A 20521-nucleotide genomic window follows, 5' to 3' on the forward strand; every position below is an offset into this window, starting at 1 on the left:
ACGATTTATTTTCTGTATTTTTTGTTAGAGGAGGATCAGCCTTGGCCACCTTCGTTAAGTAATCAGACGCTCTAGTTGCTGTTGTTCTGGGAGCCTCTGGGTTGTTTCCAGATGGATGCATGGTTTCCAAGAATCCACTGGGACTCAGCCGCTAGAGGGGCTCTTGGATTCAGACAGAACCACAGTTGGAGGGTACTCTCCAGAGCTCCCCAGTCATGGTCCCAAGGAGACACAGATTATGAGCCACGTACCCTCAAAGTACTTGTGATCAGACATGGTGGGAACTGTTGGAGAGGGAGGCATTTGGGGCACCAATTTTTTTCTTCCTTTCTGATTATACAGCATGAAGTCAGGTGTCCAACCCATCCAGACATATGGAGCCTGGCTGGAGGCTGGGCAGAGTCGGACAAAATATAGACACTTGAGCTTTTAGAAAGTACCAGCTTGAAAGACCACTAAAACAATGTGCATTTTTGTTCTTTCTATTCATAACCCAAACTCCTCAAAATATAACTGATATTTTAAAACACCAATAAAATAGACTATTACACTGGGAAGAAAACCACTCCTACTTACTTTTGCTTATAAATTAACTCGATTTCCAACTTTTCAATTCATGAGAACTTTACCCAGAATGTCTTCTTAGGAACAGAAAAAAAATAGCTTCAGCTGAGGTTGCCAAACTTCTAGAACGACACAGAGAGTGGAGGCAGTAAAAATGCCGAAAGGTTCCCAAACCCTTCTAGGATTCCAAAATGTGGGCTCAGGACAGAAGATATGAGATGGGCCACTGTCAAAGCTACATAAATTCAATCTCTGCTTCTGTGAACACTGAAATGGTCTTTTATGGCTTTTTTTTTTTTTTAAACAAGAACATGCAGGTTCAAGAGCGAGGCAAAGAGGGGCAGGAGGAGGAGGATTACAGTCTCCAGCAGGCTGCACACCAGCCCAGAATACTACGAGGGGGTCGATCTCAAGACTCTGAGATCATGACCTGAGCTGAAATCAAGCGTGGGACGCTCCACCTTCCTGAGCCACCCAGGCAGCCCTGTTAACTGTCTCTTCTAAACCTACGTGCTCAAATAATATGCAAAGGGCATACTCGTGGAAACGAATGATCTGTTGGTATGAGTGAATAATCCAGACTAGACTACTAATATTAGGAAAGCCCAAAGCTACAAAAGTTTGAAGTATCACACATCCATAAAATCACAACAGAACAGACTCAGAAAAAGTAACTGAGAAAAGTGTAAGGGATTTGAAATGAAGATCAATCAGGATAGGATTAAGGCTGGTCTAATCAGAAGGATACAGTTTGTCAGCTTCCTCCACCCCACCCCTCCTTCACCGAGACTGCAAGCTCTGTGAGGGCAGGGTCCTTCCCTCCTTGTCTGTCTGCTTCACTGCTGTCTCCCACTGTCTAGAACACTGCTTGAAATAAACTAGGTTCAACAAATACTGAATGAATATTGCTAATGGAAATTAAGACAATAGGGGTGTTTCCTGACATCTAATGATTATATTGGACAAACGTAAGTAAGTGATAGTCATACAAGTATTAAATTTGTGAAGACTGTAAATTAAAATACAGTTATGGCAGGGTGGCCAAACTGGGCCATTGGGCCACCTGGGTGGCTCAGTAGGTTAAGCACCTGCCTTCAGGTTTAGGTCATGATCTCCAGGTCCTAGGATGGAGCCCCACATTGTAGGGCTACCTGTTCAGCAGGGAGCCCGCTTCTCCCTCTCCCTCTGCCCCTCCCCCTGCTTGTGCTTATTCTCTATCTCCATATTAAATAAATCATAAAGCTCAGGAGGCTTCCCCTCAGACAGACCTGCTCCTGCCTGCCTTCGTTTTTCCTGGGGCCAGAGGGGTCAGGTTCAGATCAAAGCCCTGAAAATCCTGTTCCAGATCAGAAGATGGTGATAGAATTCACTTGCTGTGTCTTGCCTCACATTGAGCTCAGTGATGGCATACACACACTTCCCAAAAGACATGGCATAGCAACACCGAAGTGCACCTTAATACACGAAGTGCACCCCTTTCTATGGGTACACTCCTACTGGGAGAAATCCACAGTCTTGAATCATTGCTCCTCTGTAAATAATGCATCATTTTTCTTCTGGCTGCTTTTATAATTTTTTTCATCTTTGATTTTCAACGGTTTGATTGTGATATGCCTGGTCATGGTTTTCTCGAATGTATCTTTGTTTTTTTATTGTGTTAAGATGTAACAAAGTTTATCATTAAAAAATAATAAAAATAAAAAAATAATAATAATAAAAATAATGCATTAAAAAATATAAAATACAGTATTGGCCGAAAATATAAAATAGACTTAGAAACAGTAGAGCTTGACTAACCTTTGGCTCTTTGTACAAGTAGCAAAAAGCAATCCTCATTTATACCTATGAAAATGTAACCCAGATGTTAGTAGTGTCCAACAGAAATAATGAAAAATTTCAGAAGACAGTGTAGAAAGCAATGCTACTTCTTAAATAAAATGTGGAAAAGAACACTTCAAGAGATCCATGTTTCCAATTTTTAAAAAATCAAGGTGAAACTGACCTACAATGAAATGCACAATTTGATGAATTTTGACAAATGTATAAATTTTTGTAGCCAACATTCCATTCAAGATGGAAACACTTTGCCTGGCTGGCTCAGTCTATAGAATGTGCAACTCTTTTTTTTTTTTTTTTTAATTTTTATTTATTTATGATAGTCACACAGAGAGAGAGAGAAAGAGAGGCAGAGACACAGGCAGAGGGAGAAGCAGGCTCCATGCACCGGGAGCCCGACATGGGATTTGATCCCAGGTCCCCAGGATCGCGCCCTGGGCCAAAGGCAGGCGCCAAACCGCTATGCCACCCAGGGATCCCAGAATGTGCAACTCTTGACCTCAGGGTTTGTAAATTCAAGCCTCATGGTGGGTGTAGAGATTATTTAAACATAAAAACTTTAAAAAAAAAAAAAAAAGACATACACATTCCTAGCACCCTGAGAAGGTGCCACAAGCCCCCTTACACAGTCAATCCCCAGTATCCCACTGGAAGCTACTTTTAGGATCTCTATCACTACAGTTTAGCTTTGCCTTTTTTTGAATTTCATATAAACGTGTGGTTCATGCTAGCTGTTGAGAGGATCAATAGTTTGTTCTTTTTTTATTGCTGAGGGCATATCACTGTATAAATATACCACAATTTGTTTACCCATTCTCTTTGTTGATGGGCATTTGTTTCCAGTTTGGGCAATTTTGAATAAAGTGTCTATAAATATTTATATACAAGCCTTTTTGTGAACATATGTGTTTATTTCTCTTGAGTAAAAGCCTAGAGTGGGATTGCTGGGTCATAGGTGGGAAATGTTTAACTTTATAAAAACCCACAGCATTTGTACCATTTTATGCTCTCACAGGCAATATGTGAGTTCTAGTTACTCCACATCTTTGACAACAGAAGGAATGTCTTCTTATTTTAGCCATTCTTGTGTGTGTTGAATAGTGTCTCACTGTGGTTTTCACTTTCCTATCCTTGATAACTAAAAATACCGAGCACCATTCTATGTGCTTACTGACCATTCTGATGTCTTCTTCATTGAACTAGTCAATTCTTTTTACTCAGTTTCCTTAGGGGCTTTTCACTACTGAGTTTTCACAGTTCCTATCATATATTTTTAGTAATGACATGATAGAATATATAATAGAAAAAAATCATAGTTGCAAGAACAAAAATGGTAAGTTACTTAGAAACAAAACTAAGAAAAGATAGGAAAATCCTTTATGGAGAAAATTAAAGGAAGATTGTATAAATGGGAGATATACCATGTTCCCGGATATCTCAAACCTATCTCAAAGACTCAATACCATTAAAAAAGTCTTTTCTCTCCAAATTTGTTATAAATTAAGTATAATCCCAATAAAACTCCCAATAAAGTTTTCTTAAAGCTTATTCTAAAAAATCTATGGAATAATAAAAACCTATGAATAAACAATTCTGAAAAAAATAAGGTGAGACTATCCTCCTTATCATATACCAAGACCCTATAAAGTCATATTAATCTTAATTAGGTAAAGAGGCATTGATGAAAGGATAGGAAAGCCAACAGAATAGAACAGACATGTTAAGTACCTTCATGTATGTATGAAAACTGATGTTTAAAAATCAGTGGGGGTAGGGACGCCTGGGTGGCTCAGTGGTTGAGCATCTGCCTTTGGCTCAGGTCGTGATCCCAGGGTCCTGGGATCGAGTCCCGCATCCGGCTCCCTGCATGGAGCCTGCTTCTCCCTCTGCCTATGTCTCTACCTCTATCTCTCTGTGTGTCTCTAATGAGTAAATAAATAAATAAATCGTATAAATAAAAATCAGTGGGAGGGAAAGGTCAATAAATGATGCATGTTTTAAAAAAATAAAATGAAATTCCCATCTCAAACCATACACTGAAATATATTATCAATGGACTAAAATATTAAGTATGAAACTGAACTTAAAGTTTAGAAATTAAGGGCAGCCCCAGTGGCCCAGCGGTTTAGCGCTGCCTTCAGCCCGGGGCCTGATCCTGGAGACCTGGGATCGAGTCCCATGTTGGGTTCCCTGCATGGAGCCTGCTTCTCCCTCTTCCTGTGCCTCCGCCTCTCTCTCTCTGTGTCTCTCAGAAATAAATAAATAAAATCTTTTTAAAAATTTAGAAATTAAGAAACTTAAAATTAAGAAATTCTATTCAACCAAAACTACCATAAACAAAATGAAAAGACAACCCAAGACTGGAAGAAGATTTTTCAAATGTATGTTACCAACAAAGGATTGCTAACCAGAATATTTTAAAAAAGAAGAAGAAAGAAAAAGGAGGGAAGTAAAGAAAAAAGGAAAGAAATTCTCCTACAAATCCGTAAGAAAAACATACTCAGTTAGATAAGAAAAATGGCAGAGAACAACAACAACAAAAAATCTCCACAGAAGAGAAACTACAAACATGGTCAATGAACATAAAAAGATGCTCAGTGTTATTAGTAATCAGAAAAAAGCAAATTCAATTCACAATGAGATGTAACATCCACCCTACTGGCAAAGCTTGTTAAAATCTGAATGATAAATGTTAGCTTGAACATTCTGTGGAGAACCAGGAACTCTTAGACTCTGCTGAGAAAGTAAAGTGGTACCACAAACTTTACAGAGCAAAACAGCAGTATGAGGTGTAGTCAGCTATACACCCCTAACAACCAGTCTTTCCACACTTAGGTATATACCCTAGAGCAGCAGTTCTCAAACCTTTTGGTCTCAAAACCTCTGTCCACTCTTAAGTTATTTGCTTTTATGGGTTATAGCCATTGATATTTATTGTACTAGAAATTAAAATTGATAAATATTTCATCTAAAACTACCAATAACAAACAAAACAATTACATAGCTTTAGAAATAACATATTTTTATGGGAAATAGCTGTATTTTCCCAAGCAAGCAAATTTAGTAAAAAAGAATGACCTTGTTTTACATTTTTGCAAATCTAATATAATGGAAGACAATTAGGTTCTCAAATCTGTTTCTACTTTCAGATGTGTTACAATATCATACATCATGTACCCCCTGAAACACTTTACTATACAGGCTTATGACAGAATGAGAGGGGTAAAGAGGTAAAAAAAAAAAAAAAATATATATATATATATATATATATATTTTGTTATTGTTGCCGCTGTTGTTACAGTTTTCACCCCAAAAACTTCCTGAAAAGGTCTACGATTGGGAGGGGAAATGATCCTTCAAGGGGTCCACTTACCACACTTTGAAAACCACCTTTAAAACTCTAGCACAGGGGATCCCTGGATGGCTCAGCGGTTGGGCGTCTGCCTTTGGCCCAGGGTGTGGTCCTGGGGACCCGGGATCGAGTCCCACATCGGGCTCCCTGCATGGAGCTTGCTTCTCTCTCTGCCTATGTCTCTGCCTCTCTCTCTGTGTGTCTCTCATGAATAAATAAAATCTTTAAAAAAATAAAAAATAAAAAATAAAACTCTAGCACATTTGCGTCACATACACACACAGACACATACACGTACTATGTCTGCTATAGCACTGTAATTTGTTTCCAATAAACTGAAAAAACCCAAAGTATTTATCAAAGAATAGATAAAACTTCTATTTATACACAGGTATACTACATAACAGTCTAAAATAAATGAACTAAAGCTACATGAATTAATGCAACATCATCTCAAAAACAATCCTCAAAAATAAAGTGGAAAATTATAATTTACACAAATGAAACTTTTATAAGTGGCACAATTTATACAAACTCTGAAAATATGCCAAATAGAGGCACCTGTGTGGCTCAGTCAACTAAGCATCTGACTCCTGATTTTGGCTCAGGTCATGATCTCAGTCAGGGTCTTGATATGGAACCCTGTGTCAGGTTCCACACTGATCGTGGAGCCTGCTTGGGATTCTTTTTTCTCTCTCCCTCTCTCTCTTCCCCTCTCCTGCCTCACATGTATGCAATCTCTCTCTCTCTCTTAAAAAAAAAAAAAAAAAAAAAAAAAGCAAACAGCACTATCTCTATGGATAAATGCTTATATAGTAACAATACAAAAACATGCACAGAAAAATATAAACAAATTTATCACAGTGGTAGTAATCTATGGAAAAGATAATTAAGAGAATGGGAGAAGAGAGGAACACACAAGGACTCCAGCAGCACATGTGCTATTTTCTTAAAAAGAAAAAAGCTCAAGTGTAAAATGTTAAGATTTGTTAAAGCTAGGAGAATACTTATGTGAGTGTTCCTTATTCCTTACTTAGTCTCTGTTCCTTTCTGTATGTTGAAAATATCTCACAATAAACAAAAGGAAAAAATGTTCTGCTCTACTTAGTTTTGGCAGATAAAAATCTCTCAAATATGCTCTGACACTATCAGCCCAACCAGATTGATTCACATTTTATTTTTTAAACTTCATTATCTTTGACATATAAAAACTGTATGTATTTAAGATGTACAACTTGATGTTTTGATATATGTATACTTCGTGAAAAGATCACCACAGTCAAGCTAAATAACTTCTCCATCATCTTTACATAGTTACCACTGTGTGTGTGTCAAGACTTAATTTAACATCTAAGGCAGCCCCAGTGGCCCAGTGGTTTAGCACAGCCTTCAGCCCTGGGCGTGATCCTGGAGACCCGGGATCGAGTCCCACATCGGGCTCCCTGTGTGGAGCCTGCTTCTCCCTCTGCCTGTGTCTCTGCCTCTCTCTCTCTCTCTCTCTCTCTGTGTCTCTCATGAATAAATAAATAAAATCTTTAAAAAAAAAAAAAAAGATTTAACATCTATACTCTTAGCAAATTTCAAGTCTATGACACAGCATCAGTAGCCATCATCAGGATGCTGTACAGTAGATCTCCAGAACTCATTCATCTTGTATTAACTGAAACTTTGTACCCTTTTGATGCCAAACGTACTCAAAATATTTTTCCTAAAATACCCTTTTTACAAATGAGTTTTTATTAGAATCCAAACATTGAAATGCCTTTTGGATTCTTTTTAAGAGATTACAAGGAAATTATTTTAAGACTTATCATGAATCAAAAGTCCTAATACTGCCTTGTCCATAAACTGTCATTAATGATAGTCAAATAAAAAAATCAAAGACCCGTGAACAGCTCCATGTAAAAACAAAGGTATCCAAAAGGACTTTTTTTTCCTTCTAAAAATATATCGAGATAGCAAAATGTGTAGTGCAGAAGGAGAGAGCTCCAGGTTTTTAGAATAAAACTGCATTTTACTTCATAATGTAAAACTTCCAGGAGGTAGAAACTTGTCCCACCATGAGCCTACTTTCATAAATATTATGACAAGAGGAAAAGGCAACAGGCTGTCAATTTAATATAACTATTTTTTCCAATCAATTTATATTTCAGGCACATACTCATTTTTTACTATAAGCATCTGCCTCATTTAAATAAAGTGGCTACTTTCAATACTCCTACCTACATTTTCCTAAAGATGTTTTAAAATGACTTGCGAAAACTTAAATGAAACCATAAACATGGGAGCTTCTGCACACACGAATTTATTTATTCTGCTAGTTAAATGCGGATTCCCAAAGGGGGGGGGGGGATGGTGTGAAAACAGAGCAAAGCTTTATGCCATTGCTATTTAAAAAAAATTTTTTTTTAAATCGGACTATTTACCTTGCATTTCAAATGGAATTCAAGAAGGGCCGAGATTTAAAGGAGCATGGGCTTGTTAAGGTCTGAAACACTTAGCTAAATAATTCAAAGACTTTACTTTTATACTTTTCATTAATAATTTTTTTTTAAAAAAGTGCCATCACTATGCTGCCTTGAATGCAATCTCTAGATTCTCACATTTCCAAACTTCATTTCTAAAAAGTGCCATGTTCTCACTGATTCCTAAAGCTCGCCCACGCTCTCCACCAAGCCCACATACAATGCTGAGTAGATCGGGGATCCCCGGGTGGCTCAGCGGTTTAGCGCCACCTTCAGCTGGGGCGTGACCCTGGATCGAGTCCCACGTTGGGCTCCCTGCGCGGAGCCTGCTTCTCCCTCTGCCTCTGTCTCTCATGAATAAACAAATAAAATCTTAAAAAAAAAAAAAAAAAAAAAAAACAATGCTGAGTAGATGACAAACCCCGTGAACTTCATTTAATTCGTACAACAACCCTCTCTGGTAGGGACTATTGTTATTCCCATTTCACAGAGTAGGAGGCTGAGACACAGATGGTAAAGTAACATGTTTAAGGTGCCAAAAGTTTGGCATCTCTATAAACGGCAGAGCCAGGAGTCAAATACAGAATCCGTGCCAAAGTCAGTCTTATTTTTTTTTCACTTTCCATTGTTTCTGATTTTTCACATCACTACTTTAAATTTTCAGCAACTAAACACAATCTATTTGTTTTCCATAAACTGAGGCTGACCAAGTTTCTCACATTAGTGGAGTTAAAAAAAAAAAAAAAAAGAATGAAATGGGAGTACAGGAAGGGAGTGAGGGGCAAAAGATCACATTTTCAGTTTAGGAGAAAATTATTTGGAGGTACCTGAAGACCATGTAAGTCAGATGGCTGGTAAGTAGGCCGACATGGCAATGTGGATCTCAGAGACCCGGGAGGTCTGTCTGGTGCTGGGGCAAAAGCCAAAGGGCAACTGAGCCTTGCGGGGTAGACAGGATTCGTGGTAGGAACATAGGCGGTAGGAATGATGATGAAACGCATAAAGGAAAAAAGGACAAAACACGTTCAGGACCACAAACAAATTTAGGATTTAGCATGGGGCTCCTGTAAAGCAGAAGCAGTGACATGGAGGTTTGGGTGGGTCAGAATGTGTCCTCAAGGGGCACCTGGGTGGCTCAGATGGGCAAGCAGCTGCCTTCCACTCAGCTCATGATCTCCAGGTCCTGGGATCAAGCCTCCCCCCATGTCAGGCTCCCTGCTCAGCAGGGAGTCTCCTTCTCCCTCTGCCTCTCCCCCTGCTTGTGCTCTCTCTGTCTCTCTCAAACGAATAAATAAAAAAATCTTTAAAAAAAAAAAAAAAAGAATGAGTCCTCGATTAGAAACATTCTATTAGAGGGGTGTCTGGGTGGCTCAGTCTGTTAAGCGGTCAACTCCTGATTTTGGCTCAGGTCATGATGTCAGGGTTGTGAGATAGAGCCCCACACCAGGCTCTCTGTTCAGCAGGGAGTCTGCTTGAGATTCCTTCCCTCTGCCTCTGCCCTGCCTGCCACTGCTCTTTCTCTTCCCCTCTCTCTAAAATAAAATAAAATAAATCTTAAAAAAAAAAAAGAAAAGAAAGAAACATTCTACTTGAAATCCTTACCAGCAAGACAGGCCTGTGTACCTGTGTCTTTGCATTTTGGAGAATGACCAAATATCAAGCCAATATATAATAGTCTCATTTTTATTTTTTATTTTTTTCTCATTTTTAATATAATGAAGTGTAAACAGCTGAAACTGAAAATAGACTAACACTTTTACATTTCATGAAAACATTTTCAAATGCATACTGTAAAGGATTATTAGGAGACTATTTTAAATGTTTACATGCTTTAGAAAATTTCAATCACTTTAGAAATATATATTTATGGACGTTTACAATTATTACACATCCAGTACTCAACTGAGGTTAATTTAAGATACGGTGGAGCATCTACTGTGGGCAGGAAAGCTTTGTAGGGAGAGAGCATAGACCTACATACTCCTGCCTGTCTGTGGTGAGGGCACCTCCCATCTGCAAAGCTTCCGCTAACATCCAACATATTCATCCTGCCAGACTGATAACATTAATGTCAACCAGAGAATCTCACAAATATTATTGGTAAGGTGAAATGTCAGTCAACCTCTGAAGAAAGAGGAGGATTTGTCAGAAAATTAAGGAAAGAGGACTGGGCACTAAGGAATCAAGAAAATAACTCACCCAAGAATATTTGTGAGGGATACATCAACTGACCACCTCATCCTGTGCCTCTAAAGGTGGTGTTTTATTTACTATTTAGTGGATATCTACGAAAGACTTGCCTTTCTTTCACGTCCTTTTAGAGTTAAAATTTACTTAATAGGTAATACAAGTATATCACATCTTTTTCAAAACTTATAAGAAAGGAAATCTTGAAAAGTCTCCCTCATGATCAACTATCATCTACAGAGCTGTCCCTCCTGAGATACTCTATGAAATTGCATTTCTTTAAATTGTCTAAACTTTGATTTTCTTTAATCTGATTGGCATTTCCATGATTTAGTGATTCTTAACACCTATAATAGGATAGGATTCTCTTTGTCACATCCCCAAAATTTGCACCATGGGCACAAGAAGGCTGGCCTTCAAGATGCAGACAAGAATACAGGTTTACAAGAAAAAGCCTGGATTTTACCTTATTTCCTTTTTATAAGATAGGATTTTCCTCTTTATTCTACCAAACTCCTGTTGAGTCAATTAACTTATCTAACGAATGTCTATTAAAACACACACACACACACACACACACACACACACGTGTGCGCGCACACCTACCCACCTGCAGTTCTTTTATAATGTAAGGAGCTTAAATCAGAAAGCAAAGTTGATCATAGCCACCTTACAAATTAATAGACTATCAGGTTGTGGTCTGCAAAATGGTTCATGCACCCCAAAGCAGAGCATCCGGCAATCTTTTGGCATGCAGGAAACAATTAGAACTTGTTTATTTACAATTACCTGTTACTTCTTCTCTTCAAACTTTATACTGTGGGGTGCTTTATCACATATGAAATAAGTTATTATACTGGTACATCACAACATTTATAAAGACATACTGGGAGTGCATACTCAAATTCCTTCTGCCAGTAAGGGTACATACTTCAAAAAGTTTTAGGAATTAAACAGCTCAGTATATCTATCAGGTGTTCATTTCTAAAATAAATACTTTACCAACTTTCTGAAGTACATCAAGTGCTAATTTGAGTGAAACTGAGAAAACAAATCATAAAAGCGACAGATCAGTACTCAGCTGGATTGTAAATTTTGAGAGGCAAAAGTAGAGAGCTTATTTTTTGATATGTGGTTCTTTTCAACCATGTTCCTGCTATAAAAGTTACTAAAGTGTACCACAATTAAGGAGATGGGATCTGAACTCAAGGTCAGGTTCTGATCCTGACTCCATCACTTACTTGGAGAAGGCTAAATGGCACGTGTATAAATGGCCCCGTTCAATATCTGGCACTTAAGCAGCCAAAAAATGTTACCAATTATTATTAAATACAAAGGGTAAAATTTAACAAACATTAGCTTTCTATAGTAACTGAAATGAAACAGCTGAGTCATGTTTTTAATTCAACTTCACCTTTTGGAAAGATGTTTTTTGGACCCATGTGAAATGTATTTAAACAAATGGAAGCTTTTTGCCTTCTTTTATATATATAAAAAAAAAATTCCCTCAATATCACTCCCATGAACTATTTTGTCTTGGAACAGCTAATGTAAATTAAACAATGTCAGGCCCTAGCCAAACGGATATGGGAATAACTGTATATAGTATATCTTCTTGGCTTCACTTTCATGTGGAACATGTGTTTATATTTTGACCTTTTGTCTTTTTTTTAAAATGCAGAAACATTTTTAAACAGCAGCAACTGGAATGATTTTTTTTTTAAGTTTCCAAACATATTAAGTTACACATGGCAGTGCCTATTGCTGAAACATTTATAAATGTTACACCAACTGTGTTTATAGTTCTGATTTTTTTTAGATTGTTTTGTTTTCATATAAGCCATGACCTAAAAAATTTAGCTCAAATTCTTTCCACAAAATAATTACATAATGGAACAGTCTGAGTCATTTTGAATTTCCGAAACACAAAACTCGCTCCCATAAAATAAAGATAGTGATCGGCATCATAATGAGGTTTTTATATGGGGTATTTTGACTATTTCACTCATACCTAAATGATACGGATAAAACCAGAAGGACCATAACAACAGAACCAAGAACTCAGTGATAATTCACCCAACTTAGAAAAATCACTGCACTGTTTTCTTTCCCATTGTCTGTCCTTAAGCAACTGACATAAAAATAAAGTCTGTAATAGATTTCACTGCAAGGAAAAAAAAATCAAAGAACAAAAATTTGGTAATTCTGAATTGTACACTAAGGTACTTTTCATTAGCCTAGTCTTTTAAACCTTATCTATCACCTTGACGGAAGACAAAGAATTTATACATAAGTTAACATAGAGAGCACACAAAATGTAAGTGATAGCCTTACGAACGAGAAGACCAAAATCAACTAAGTTGGGGCTAGGACCTTCTCTGGCTCTCAGCTGCCCCATCTGTTAAATGAAATAGATTATCTATACTATCTGGAAGACAGTATCTGACAAAGGATTGTTTCTTAAGCTCAGAGAGGATAAGCTTAAGAGAATAATAATTTTTTCTTTAAAAAAAAAAAAAAGGAGTTGGCACTCACTCAATATTTCTGCAGGGAGTAAATGAGTGAGTGAACGAGTATTCGATCTTCAATTTTCATACATTCCTTCTCTTAAGGCCACCGCAGGTCCCAGCCCCTTCCAGTATCCTATGACCATAGACACTACTCAAATAGACCCTGGGGTCAGGCAATCTCCTTCACTGAATCCCAACCTCCACCATAGGCTTTCTCTAATTGCTACTACTCTCATTACTTGACTTTCTTAATGGGTCACAAATGAGCTTCTCATTGGGGAATTCAAAGGTCTCTTGTTGGTATTTAAACAGTTGAAAAAGAAACACATTTGCTTTTTTTTTTGAGGCAGTGAAGAACAAAATCTTGACAGCTGGAAATTTACTGGAACCCATGGAATGGGATTTGCAACAATAATAACCATTAAATATTTACTCCATCTCACCCAGACACAGCACATCACTGTACCTACAACCTCAAATGGAAAACTTACAACGGTCTTACACTCAATAATGGTTGAACAGTTTGATTTTTAAGACAGACAAATTCAAGTACCCTTCTCTTTTTGTTCAGGTTTTTTTCATTCTATGCTGTCTTCAGACAAATGATAAATTAGTCCAAGAATCTTTTACAAGTCCCAACTGATTTTACTTCCCTCTTCTTCCTCCCTCTCGCCCTCTTCCCCAAGCCTGAAGTTAACAGATGGGTAAGAATTTGAGAAAGGACATTATTTCAAGTCCTTTGACTTCCCAATTTCAATCCCTATGTTACTACTATTAAAATGAATAATGTTCTTCACTGTCCTACTTTGAAAATCACAATTACCATCTAAACTCAAAATATTTTTAAAATCTTCTCTATTATTGATTTATGCTCATAACTAAAATAATGGCTTCAGCAGTTTAGCCATTGTCATGAATGATGTAATTCCCATCTCAGGAGGATTCAAAACTACTATATAAATTAAAAACTTCTAAATCTCTAATAGCCAAAGACCATACAGTCTCGTTAATTATAAAATTCTGCAGCTCTTAGCTACTAATTATGAGCTGAAAGGATGTGGGTTTTATTACTGTGCAACATAACTTCACATTAAATCCTAAGTGGAAATGCCACGTAAGCTCATTTCCTACTTCATTTCTCTAAAAAGTGCAAACACTAGATTCATTTCCACAAAATAACAATGAAGTGGCTATTCTGCAAGAAGTTTACACTTCTGTTAAGATTTCATGTTAATGAGATCATTTGTCTTACACGGAAACAATGCTTGCTATGTGCACTGTCCTGAGGCCCTTATAAATATTAAACCATTTATCCCCTAACAACCTTAGGAGGTAAAGACTATTAGCATGATAATATGTCAATATGCCCAGCACAGTGCTTCATCCCTGAAGGAAAATGAATGTTGTCAGACTTTGGTGAACATTTTCAAACCAATTAAATGCACTGAAAAGGCTGATGAAGAGCTAACGACTGGCTGCTTTGCCTCATAATCATCTAGTAGCCAGAGAGAGCAGGTTCTTAAGTAAGAACACGGAGATAAAAGTGGGCCCTAATTGGGCAGCCCGGGTGGCTCAGTGGTTTAGGGCCACCTTCAGCCCAGGGCGTGATCCTGGAGACCTCAGGATCGAGTCCCACATCGGGCTCCCTGCATGGACCCTCCTTCTCCCTCTGCCTGTGTCAGTCTCTCTGTGTGTGTCTCTCATGAATAAGTAAATAAAATCGTTAAAAAAAAAAAAAAGTGGGCCTAATAAATCAGCCAAAGGAACAATTCAGTGAAGCAATAATTACTCTCTACAAGTTTCTCCTACCAGTTAGACCAAGAAGTCAACAGGTAAAAGTGTTTTGTACTACCAATTGGAGCCCAGTGAAGAATATTTTCACAGCAGATTATCAGGGAGCCAATATATCTACTGCCCTGATTCCTTTTGCCAGTTCATTTTAGGAAGACCACGTAAACCACTTCACACAAGTGAACTTCTGGGCTCTTATCCTTCAAGTTACAACAAAGTTTAGTGCTTCTGATTCTGTGTCAGAGATACAGAGATAAGGAATACTTGCTCATAATCCTCTAAGAAAACCTCTTAGATGTGTGAATATTCTTTCAAACGCTCCTTCAACCATTTCTTCTCATGAAATAAATTTGTTCTCTTAATCTCCCCCTGCCACCACCAGGAGCTCCAACTTTCTAGTATTTTGTGTGATCTTAAGGATCTCTTATAAATTCACCCATATTCCCTTTAAATTGTTTTTAAAAAAAATCATAGGTACATACAATTCTCCAACAAAGATTTGGCAGAGGTCAGAATTAAAAGGATTAAACCATAGTTTCTACATGGTGAATTTCTATTTATATATCTTGACATGCTTGTTTATAAGATATTCTAAATGTCTGGCATGTGTACACACTTTGAACTCTAGATTTTTCTTCCACAATATGGAAAATTAGTTCCTGTGTATTTTATATACAGTAGTTTATTTTTCTTCCAGTTTGATGTCTCTTCACATGTAATCTAATCTTTTTCTGACCATTTGTCAATTTAGAGGAGTATTTGGGAATTTTACTTACTTCATTTTATAATTTCAGCAATTTCACTGAAGAAATTATTGAGCAACACAAGCTCTCACAATGATGCCTGCACGAAACCATTAATTCCACTCCAAATCAGTACTGATCCAATTCTTTGGCCGGCTGTTAATTCTTCTAATACATTCTAAGCCTGGGGACACTAGCCTTTCAGAAGCAACATGTCATGCTTTATTTGCTACCTCTTGGATGGGGAAGACGGAGGCAGTCTCCACTACAGCTTCTCTGAGAACTTCCCTTTTAACCAGAATTTATAGCAAACTGAAAGGAATAGAAGTAATAAAATTTAAAAACAGGAGAGAAATGGGACAGCTACCAGCAGAGAAAGGGATTCTTTGGAAAAGCAGGAAGTAAAGACCACCTTCACCCATCTGACCATATGGCCTAGTGCTGTATCCATGGTCAAGCTACCAGACCCTGGCTCACTTATTTGATTCCACTACCATACTGAGGTCAAGGTTATATGCTTGATCCCTACATGAGTCAAATGAGCAACAGTCTCCTGGTCAAAAATTTGCCCAACTTCTCATAAATAGCATCACTTGTCTTAAAAGGATTCATGAGAGTGAGTACAAACCAATCCATGCAAATTCATCACCATTACTGGAAAAATAACCAGGACAACCTGATCTGTGTGAGTCAGTCCACTGAACAAACTTAATTTAGGATGAACTCTCTCGGGTCAGACAGATGGAAGTTAAGAAACACCAGACTCTGATACTTACTAGTCCTGTGTGTAACCCCAGACAAGTTCATTTTTCAGAGCCTTACAGAGAAAACACAGGGTCTCACGCAGATGTGATACAAAGGGGATGCTCAAGTGATGCTGGCCCAGCCCCTTCCAGAGATAAAACCTGGGAGTTGAGAGCAGAGGGATGGAGCCAGGCCCACCTGTGTTTCATTTCCGGTTTTGCAGCAGCCTAGCTGTTAAACACTGGACAAGTGACAGCTGGGATTATGAATTTGATTATGAAAGCATTTAGATAATGTCCAGCACATACCAAACGTCAATAAATGGTGGCCACTTTTTTAAAATGTTGATATGACAAAGACATTATCATCATCACTATCTGTTGATCAGTGTTTCTCACAGTGTGATCAGGGAACTATGGATATCAGAATGACCTGGGACGTCTCTATAAAAAAAAAAAAAAGGAAAGAAAGAGAGAAAGAGAAAAAAAAAAGAAAAGATCCCTTGTTCCACCCCAACCTATTCAAATAAGCTCACCAGGAGCAATGCCAGGTAATACTCATTTTTGAATCAAACTTCCCTGACATGCATACTAACATTTAAGAAATTAGTGACCCAGTTGGTCTTGTGCTGTAAATTAAGACTTGTGCAAGTAAATAAGACTTGTCTTCTAATACTTATGCTTTACTATGCTAGGAGAATTGCCCAGGATCCGATGTTTTTTTGGCAATTTTTTGCACCAAAACATTAAATTGATAGGCTCACTTCTGTTTGTTTTCCAATGGCACTATTTGACTTTTTCCCCCAATTCCTGCCAGGGGCCAGCAAACTATGGCCTTAGTCTGTGGTCAATTTTGTACATCCCCAACACATCTCCAGAGGAAACATGTGTTTAAAATGTTTTTGTTTTTTTTTTAAAGAATATTCAATGGAGACCATACGGTGCTCACAGAGCCTAAAATATTTACTACTGTCTAGCTCTTTACAAAAACGTTTGTCAACCCCTGGTAGCCTATAATGTTTTTTTAAACTGAAGGTCTAAACTAAAACACAATTTACATACTTAAAAGATAGTAATAAGAGAATTAATTAAAATAGTTGATATTAAAAAAAATAGTTGATATTCTAGTAGATATTTTCTAAGTGCATCTACTAGAAGGAAGTGCCATTGCCAAAATTTCTGTTATACATATATGCATATATGTATATCATAATGTCGAATTGTATTTGGTTGTAGTCAAAGAGTTTTAAAGTCCTTGGGGATAAGGGTGAGAAAATGAATAGTGCAACTGGTTAACGAGTATTCATTAAAACTCACACAGAGTAATTTTTACAATAAAGGTGCCTTGGAGAACATAAAACCATATAAAATGATTGAGAAGTTAATGGCTTATTCAACACAAAATGGAAATAAGAGCTGTTTTGTGTACAAACTACATTGTTGTAAAAAGAAAATAGAATCGTCAATGCAAACTACTTCATAAGAATTGTACTACAAAGAGAATATTTTAGTTATACTAACAGTAAATCATACTAAACATATATAGGGTTTTGTTGGTTTTGTTTTTTTTTTTTTTTACCACCTCCCTTAGTTCCTAGTTTCCTCCACCCTAGAAAACAAACCTTTTTTTTTTCTTCCTATATGTGTGTGTAAAGCGCACGTACATATGTTCATGCATGTGTCAGGAGCAGAAAAGAGTATTAGATGCTTCTCTCCTTTCTATGTCATCCATTATTGTTGGCTTCTCCTTCCCCTCTATTTAAATATGCCGGCTTTTACCTTTTTCTTGTTTCTAGCAAGGAAAGCATCTGATTAAATTCTTGTGCAAAAAGAACTGAGACTATGATCATCTTATCCCTGGAAACAATAAAAAGCCCAAGATGAACATTTTTAAAGTAACAATTTTCCTTTTGATCTTCAAAGAATACTTATTATTAATTCAGGGTTTTGTGACTGTTTCGGATGAGCTAAAAATACATTAATTTCAAAACACGGTTTCGACAAATTTGCAAAGAAAGGAAACACCTTCCTAGGAACACACTCAAGGAAATGACACTTTAGAACATTTTCATTTTATGGAATACACTGCAGACACACAAACCGCAAGCAGTGTAAATAAATACAGACTGGTGCAATGCCGAAATGCATGTTTATCTTCCACCACAAAGAGAAAAACACTTGCACACCGTGGAATTTTAACTTGGGATGCCATAAAGAGGGGATTTAGGCATGTACTGTAGGCACAGGAGGCTGTAACCGTGTGTGTGTGTGTTAGGGAAAGAGGCTTGTAAGCAGAAGGGGTGGGACTTGCTAGGAGTAGCTATTTGAGAAAATTTCCTTTTTCTTTCTCATTCATTCTTTCTAGCTTGTGTCTGGCACAGTCCTTACAATTACTCACTGGCTTTTCATTCTGAAGACAACCAACAAGCTTTCAGAACTTCCTACCGGTGTTTTTCACATACTTTTATTTTTTAAGGCACCAAATCATTGAATACTTGTTTAAAATAAAAAGCAAACCATTAGCCCGTTTCCTCATTCCAAAGACCCCATGAGTCGCAGGCAATACAGGATCCTTTGTTGCGTGTCCAAAAAATAGCACAGCGCGGTCCTGGTAAATTGGGAAAATAAGAGAGGACTCTGTTTCCCAGAATGTCAAAGTTACCGTCATAAACTGTGTCCTGCCCCAGCGAGTCCCAGCTTCACGCTCCCAGTGAAGGTGCCGCTCCCGGCAGCAAGGCCAGCCCGACCGGCGCCCCTCGCCTGCCCTCCGCGACGCTCCGTGCACCAGCCCAAGGTGCCTCCCCCACGCACGGGCTGTCGGTCGGTCCAGCGCCGTCTGTCCGACCGCAGGCAAAGTTGTGGGTCCGACGCCCCCCCCGCCCCCCCCCGCCGCGGCCGTGAGCCGCCTGCGCGCCCAGCCCCGGCACCTGCTCCGAGAGCCCGGACCCCTGCAGCGCCCCAGCTCCGGGGGAGGGCGCCACGCGGAGGGGGGAGCCCGGGATGGCCGCGGGGGGGCGAGGCGGGGGTGCGGGGGAGGAGGCGGGGGTGCGGGGGAGGAGGCGGGGGTGCAGGGGAGGAGGCGGGGGTACAGGGGAGGACGCGGGAGAGGCGGGCTGCGGGGTCCAGGGGGTGGGGGGAGGCGGCTGCGGGGTCCAGAGGGTGGGGGGGAGCTGCGGGGTCGGAGGGGGCGGGGGGAGGGGGCGGGCTGCGGGGTCGGAGGGGGCCGGCGAGCTGCGGGCTGGGGAGGAGCTGCGGGGTCTGGGGAGGCGGGCTGCGGGCTGCCGGGTCCGGGAGGGGCGGAGGCGGGCTGCGGGGTCCAAGGCCGGGGGGAGGGGGCGGAGGCGCGCTGCGGGGTCCGGGGGGGAGAACCGGGCTGCGGGGACCGGGAGGGGGGTCCTCACCGTTGAACGCGCCGGCGTCCGCGGCCTCCTCCTCCTCCTCGGCGTCCTCGGAGTCGGTGCGCGCGGGCTCCTCGGCGAAGTTGACCCCCTTGCTGGGGGTGCCTCCCCCGGCGGCGGCGCCCGCGTCCCCCCAGGTCCTGGCCTCGTGGCCGAAGCGCGCGGCGCCCCTGCGCTCGTTCTCCTGCTGCAGGCGCGTGAAGTGCTGCAGCGCGAAGTCCAGCAGGTCCGCGGGCTGGTGCCGGAGCACCTCCACCGTGAAGCCCTGCAGCAGCTCCGTCAGCCCCGCGGGGATCTCGATGCTCATCCTGCCGGCCCCGCGGCGGCCGCCCGGGCGCCGCCCTCGCCGCCTCCCCGGACCGGCCTGCGGCCCCGCGGCCGCCGAGCGAGCGCGGACGGCGCTGGCGGCGCTACCGGCTGCGAGCGCGGCGCTCTGGGCCCCGGCGGCCCGGCTGGCCCGGCTGGCCCGGCTGGCCCGGCGGCGGCGGCGGCGGCTCCGTGCGGCGGCGGCGGCTGAGCGAGCGCGGCCCCGGGAGGGCGGGCTGCACCTCCGGCTCCTCCCGCTCCCGCCGCGGCCCCGGCTCCCCGCGCCCCCGCCCCCCGCCCGGGCCGCCCCGCCCCCGCCGCGCCGCGCCGCGCCAGCGGGAGGGGGCGTCGGAGCGCGCCCACGTGACCCGCGGGAACCATGGCAACCTGGCCGGCGTGCCCGCGCGCGGAGCGGGAGCCGCCGGGCGGGGGCGGGGCGGGGGCGGCGCTCGGCACGTGGGTGCCGCCCGGCCCCGCAGCGCCTCGCCGCGCACCTGCCCCGGCGGCTCCGGGCGGCGAAGGCGCGGACCAGCGGACGAGCCCCCGCCCCGCCCCGCCCCGGGAGCCCCGCCGGCCCGAGCTAAGTGTCGGCGGCGCCTTTTGTTCGGAGCCACCCGAGCTGCGGC

At 41.1% G+C, this 20521-nt stretch overlaps 1 protein-coding gene across 2 annotated transcripts in view; it reads right to left on the bottom strand.

The window, feature by feature from the left end:
- PRKAR2B (protein kinase cAMP-dependent type II regulatory subunit beta) overlaps positions 1-19911 on the bottom strand; it is a 93119-nt gene extending 73208 nt beyond the window's left edge. For both annotated transcript variants that reach the window (XM_038562710.1, XM_038562709.1), the window contains exon 1: positions 19593-19911. In XM_038562710.1, the coding sequence (XP_038418638.1) occupies positions 19593-19896 (304 nt within the window). In that variant the 5' untranslated portion in view covers positions 19897-19911. The remainder of the gene's footprint in view (positions 1-19592) is intronic.
- Positions 19912-20521: the final 610 nt, after the last annotated feature.

Source organism: Canis lupus, chromosome 18, assembly GCF_011100685.1.
Source record: "Canis lupus familiaris isolate Mischka breed German Shepherd chromosome 18, alternate assembly UU_Cfam_GSD_1.0, whole genome shotgun sequence".
Taxonomy (NCBI): Eukaryota; Metazoa; Chordata; class Mammalia; order Carnivora; family Canidae; genus Canis; species Canis lupus.